General features: G+C 41.6%; 1 protein-coding gene across 1 annotated transcript; it reads left to right on the top strand.

The window, feature by feature from the left end:
- Positions 1–1,507: 1,507 nt before the first annotated feature.
- On the top strand, positions 1,508–1,978 carry LOC127677448 (translationally-controlled tumor protein-like). The gene is given in 2 exon segments (XM_052172528.1): positions 1,508–1,716; positions 1,718–1,978. Coding segments are annotated over 2 exon segments (420 nt in total). The 5' UTR covers positions 1,508–1,557.
- The last annotated feature ends 4,183 nt before the right edge of the window (positions 1,979–6,161 follow it).

The following is a 6,161-nucleotide window of genomic DNA, read 5'->3' on the forward strand; positions in this document are numbered from 1 at the left end:
GATGAAGGGAAGGAGTCCAAGGTAACAGCTGCTCAACCAGCTCAGGCCGGAACCCATCCAAGGCATGAGAGATGATGGAAGGCTCTTGGGAAATGTTGCCAAAAGGAAAGAGAAGCTTCTAGAAAGACAGTGTGTTTGAGCATACTGATGATAGGGATGTTTACACAGTCTGCAAAGGGTTGGAATGGACTAGTGGCTGCGGCATAGGCATAAAAAGAAGAGAGAGAGAGAGAGCCACACCTACATGGCTCCGCCTAATATTTCCATAATTTTAACATCAGTATTGATTTGTGCATGGACTTAACTGAAAATATAGCTATAACCATATTGGAAAACTGGATCAAAGGAAGATACACACACAATGCACACACACATACATTCATTCCATAAGGAAATGGGATATCTGTAAGAAAGGAATCCCCACTTCTGATATTAAGATTATGAATACATATTATCTAAAAAAGAAAGCACTTAAATAAAGGACTTGAGAGATAATTAGTGCTGATAGTTTTCCACACAAGCATAAGGAGCTGACTTCCATTTCTAGTACCCATGTAAAAAAGCCCATGGTGGGACATGCCTGCAATCCCAGTGCTAGGGAGAAAGATAGATGAATTCTGGGTTTCACTGTTCAGTCAACCTAGCTTACTTGGCAAGTTCTAAATCAACGAGAGACCATGTTTCAAAACACAGAGATTAACACTGTCTGAAGAATGACACCTAGAGTTAAGTTCTGGCCCTCACACATGCACACCTGCACACATAAATATTCACATGCAAAAGAACATAAAAGGAGAGAGAGGTAAAGGGAGAGAGAAAGAGGAGAAAGGGAGAGGGAAGGAGGGAGGGAGGGAGGGTGAGAGAGAGAGAGAGAGAGAGAGAGAGAGAGAGAGAAAATTGAAGGATTAAGCTAAGAGAGAGGGATGATCAGGGGTAGAACAGGACCAGATCTTGTTTTCTGTGTTTGACCATAAATTCTTTTGGACTTTAAAGTATGTGTGTTATACACTACTTTGTTTTTAAAAATTAAAAAGAAAGAAAATTTGGAAAGTTCAAAATATCTACTAATAGGGGTGCTGGAGAAAAGACTTGTGGGTTAAAAGAACTTGTTGCTCTTCCATAGGACACAAGTTCAGTTCCTAGTACCCACATTAGGCTGCTCACAACCCTCGTAACTCCAGGTTCAGAGGATCCAGAACCCCTCTCACCTCTGCAGCCACCAGCACAAACATACTATCCATAAACTCATGCAGGCACATACACTTTCACATCAATAATAAACCTTGTAAACTGTACTTATTAAAAGGTAAATGATTAAATAAAAACATTTCTTTTGTGCAGTGGAGCATGGGATACTGTTTTTAAAACTAAGAAATGTATAGATGCTTTTCTGCCCCTCCCCTCCCCCCAGTGCTTCTCACTGTCAGGTTAGCCCCGCTGTCCCCAGCTGTCACCATAATCATCTACCGGACCTCATCATCCATGACGAGCTGATCTCCGAACATCTACAAGATCCGGGAGATTGTGGACAGGTTGTGCCTGGAGGCGGAGGGCAAGATGGTCAGTAGAACAGAGGGTGCCATCGATGACTCGCTCACTGGTGGAAGTGCTTCTGCTGAAGGTCCGGAGGGCGAAGGTACCAGAAGCACAGCAGTCCACAGTGCTGACATTGTCATGAACCATCACTTACAAGAAACCAGCTTCACAACAGAGGCTGTTGTACAAAATGTTCATCTAAGACTACGTGAAATCACTCAAAGGCCAACTTGAAGAACAGAAACCAGAAGGAGTAAAGCCTTTTATGACTGGAGCTGTGGAGCAAATTAAGCGCATCCTTTCTAATTTCAATAACTACCAGTTTTTTATTGGTGAAAACATGAATCCAGATGGTATGGTTGCTCTCCTGGACTGCTGTGAAGATGGTATGACTCCATTCCTGATTTTCTTTAAGGATGGCTTAGAGGTGGAAAAATGTTAGCAAAATAGATCTATCACCTGTCACCATAATTGACTGCTGCTTATATCCGCACAACACCAGGACTTAGGGGACTGTGGTCATCTTGAGCTTTTATTTTGACCATGATTTATTTGGAGTGGAGGCATCATATTTTTAAGAAAAAAAAAAGGGTCATGCGGGTTGTCTAAAAGTAAAATGCATTTAAATTCACTTAAGAACTCCTCTTTACTGTGATCGAGCCGACTCCTGTAGTCCTCCTGTAGTGTCTGAGAAGCTAGAGCTGGGTTGAGCATCGCCAGAAAGCTAAGCCTCTTCAGCTCCCTGCTGCAGCGGGGACTCTCCAAGGCTGGAGTGTAAACGCAAGCTTCTCGGTTGCAGGGAAGGGAGAGGTGAGAGGTGGACCCTAACTTTCATCACCTCCAGCAGAAGAGCTCAACACAAGCACAAGAAGACCAACTAGTTGGAATCAAGTACTCTCTGCTTCTCCTGGACTAATGTCAGATTCCTGGCCACTAGAACAGAGGTTGGCAAGCTGGCCTGTACCACCTTAGAGTTGTACAAACAACACAGACCATGGGTGGTGGCCATTTTTATATGGGAAAAGTCAGTACCTGGTGGGATGGGATGTGAGGAACCTTGGTCCAGCTGGTTTGCTCAGTATTCCTTCCCCTGTGTATATCCCCAAGTAACTACAGAGTAACTTCCTGGGGAGTGTCGGTAGCCCGCGCTTCATGGGGTAAGGTTAGGAAACCCAGTGAACCTACATGAATTGGATCTTGAAAAACCTAGAACGGCATACTATCTGCTGTAGACGTATTTGTTTATATGCCTGACAGGAGAATAGTTGTCCGAAAATAAACTTTGCATTTGTTTGAGAGAAAAAAAAAAAAAACAAAGGACTATACATAGATAAATGGATAGGTGTCCAAAATACATTGAAAAATGAAAAGCACATTGTAATTAGGTGTTATCTGATTTTCTTCCCCCCTCAACATTAATAAGCCATGTTTTAGAATGAAAGAAATTAGAGGAAGAGTAACCAATAATGACTTAGGAGATGAAACTTCACTTTCTATATCACAGATTCCAGTAATTGTTTCACTTTGTATAAGAAAAATACATTGTTCTATCAGTTTCTTGTTACAAAGTTATAACAAAGATTTCTCATACTGAACACTTTACAGCCCTAATGTGCCTGTCTTATCAACCCTTAGCATGGTGTGACTACCTCACACAAAGTCAAAGTTCACTAAAACTCAAATGGAAAGTCAAAACCACATGGTCATCTCATCTCATTAGATGGTGAAAAGGCCTTTGACAAAATCCAATACCCTCTCCTTAGGACGGTTGGAGAGACTAAGGATATGAGAGATAAGGATACACACCTAACGTAATGAGATCAGTTTGCAGCAAGTCCACGGCAAACATCAACTTAAGTGGAAACTCAAAGCACTTTCACTAAAGTTAGGGACAAGATAAAGCTGTCCATTCTCTCCATTCCTATTCAGTACTTGAAGTCTTAGACAAGTGAAGGAGATCAAGGGGCTGCAAATTGGAAAGGAAGAAGTCAAAGTATCTTTATTTGTAGACGGGATGATAGTATATATAATCGATCCTTAAAATTCCACCTGAAAACTCCTATAGCTAATTAGCACTTTCAGTAAAGTAGTTTTATACAAAATTAACTCAAAAAATCACTAGCCCTCCTATATACAAATGGCAAGGACTGAGAAAGGAAACAGGGAAACAACACCTTTCACAATAGCCTCAAATAATATAAAATATCTTGGGATAATTCTAACCAAGCAAGTGAAAATTTTGTACGATTAAAAAAACCTTTAAGACATTGAAAAAAGAAATTGAACAACACATCAGAAAATAGAAAATCTCACATGGTCATGGATCATTAGTATTAATATAATAAAAATGGATATCCTACCTGTGGTGGTTTGAATATGCTTGGCCCAGGGAGTGGCAATATTCAGAGGATAGCCTTGTTGGAGTAGCTGTCGGCTTCTTGGAGGAAGTGTCACTGTAGGCGTGGCCTTTAAGACCCTCCTCCTAGCTTCCTGGAAGACAGTCTTCTCCTGGCTGCCTTTGGAATCAAAATGCAGAACTTTTGGCTCCTCCAACCTCACATCTGCCTGGTTGATGCCATGCTTCTTACCAAAATGATGATGAACTGAACTTCTGAAATTGTAAACCAGCACCAACTGAATGTTGTCCCTTATAAGACTTGCCTTTGTCATAGTGTCTCTTCACAGCATTGGAAACCTTAACTAGGACACTGCCAAAAGCAATCTACAAATTCAGTGTAATAACCATCAAAATTCCAACACAATTATTTACAGATCTTGGAAGGACAATTATTTTCAGCTTCGTATGGAAATAGGAAACACTCAGGATATCTAAAACAATCTGAACAGTAGAAGAACTGTGAGAGGTCTCACCATCCTCAATCTCAAACTGTACTATAGAGCTATAGTAATAAAAACAGCATGGCCTTGGTACAAAACAGACACATTAATCAATTCAATAAAATCAAGTTAAAGACCCAGACATAAATCCACACACCCATAGGCACCTGATTTTTTTAATAAAAAAGCCAGAAATACACATTGAAAAAAATAAAAAACATCTCAACAAGTCTATCCTTCTCCCTTTTAATCCTACAGTTTCTTTGCATAAGTTTTGTGTTGTGGGATTGCTGAGTGTGTGAATGGATGGATCTCTGAGTCTGTTTCTTGTGCCTTTTTCTTGAATCTTTTCCCTTTGTTTTGTCCTATTCAAGTGTGTTGTGTTTTATCTTATTATATTTAATTGTATTATTATCCCATAGAAGCATGTTTGTTTTCTAATGAGACACAAAGGGGAATGGGAGGGGACAAAAGGGAGAACTAGGAGTAGAGGAAGGGGAAACAATAATCCAGATATATAATATCAAAAATATCTATTTTTGATAAAGGGGTTAAAAGTCACCCTATGGAGGGCTTCTCTTGACTTACAGCAGTGCTTCTCAACCCTCGGAATGCTGAAGCCCTTTAATACAGTTCCTCTTGCTCTGCTGAACTCCCAACCATAAAATTATTTTTGTTGCTATTCCATAATGGTAATTTTGCTGTTGTTATGAATCATAGTGTACTGGCTAGTTTTGTGTGTCAACTTGACACAGGCTGGAGTTATCACAGAGAAAGGAGCTTCAGTTGGGGAAGTGCCTCCATGAGACCCAGCTGTGGGGCATTTTCTCAATTAGTGATCAAGTGGGGAGGGCCCCTTGTGGGCCTCTTGTTCCACCTTTGGGCTGGTGCTCTTGGGATCTATAAGAGAGCAGGCTGAGCAAGCCAGGGGAAGCAAGCCAGTAAGAAACACCCCTCCATGGCCTCTGCATCAGCTCCTGCTTCCTGACCTGCTTGAGTTCCAGTCCTGACTTCCTTTAGTGATGAACTGCAACGTGGAAGTGTAAGCTCAATAAACCCTTTCCTCCCCAACTTGCTTCTTGGTCATGATGTTTGTGCAGGAATAGAAACCCTGACTAAGACACATAGTGTACATATTTGCGTTTTCTGATGGTCTTAGGCAGCCCCTATAAAAGGATCATTCAACCTCAAGGGGGTCACGACCCACGTGTTGAGAACCACTAACTTACAGGCTGGTCTAGCCTGCAGCCACTCCCAGTTTTGTGCAGAGGTTTGTATGTAAGGGTGCCCTCTCCTGTGGCACTGTCCCTGTTCAGACTTCTTCTTACTCCTCCAGCACCACAAGTTTGGACGTCCAGATGTCATGCTGGAATCCAGCCCTCAACACCTCACAAAGAATGACTTTCCCACTCTAGAACTCACCACATTGCTCAGAGAGGATTCTTTGTGCCAGCCTCCATTCACTAGTCACTCCTTAAGAACAGAGCCTGTCTGTGTTCTGTGCATCTTTACATCCTGAGTCCAGAAGAGATTCTGGCTCCTGGCAAATGTTTGGTACATGTTGGAGTGAACTAAGCAATTCCAGTACAAGTTGAGGAGAATCTGTTGTTTGTAGGTCAGAATTAAATATTGTTACTAATCTCTAAGTGATTAAGTGGGGGAAAAAAGTTCTGTGCATTGGTTATCTCTAATCTCAAACATCCTAGGAGATGGCAGGTTCCATGGTCTCCACACCTGTCTCCATGTAGCAGTGAGAATCCATCAATTGGTGGACATGGGGAAAGCGG

This window comes from Apodemus sylvaticus, chromosome 2, assembly GCF_947179515.1.
Source record: "Apodemus sylvaticus chromosome 2, mApoSyl1.1, whole genome shotgun sequence".
Lineage (NCBI taxonomy): Eukaryota > Metazoa > Chordata > Mammalia > Rodentia > Muridae > Apodemus > Apodemus sylvaticus.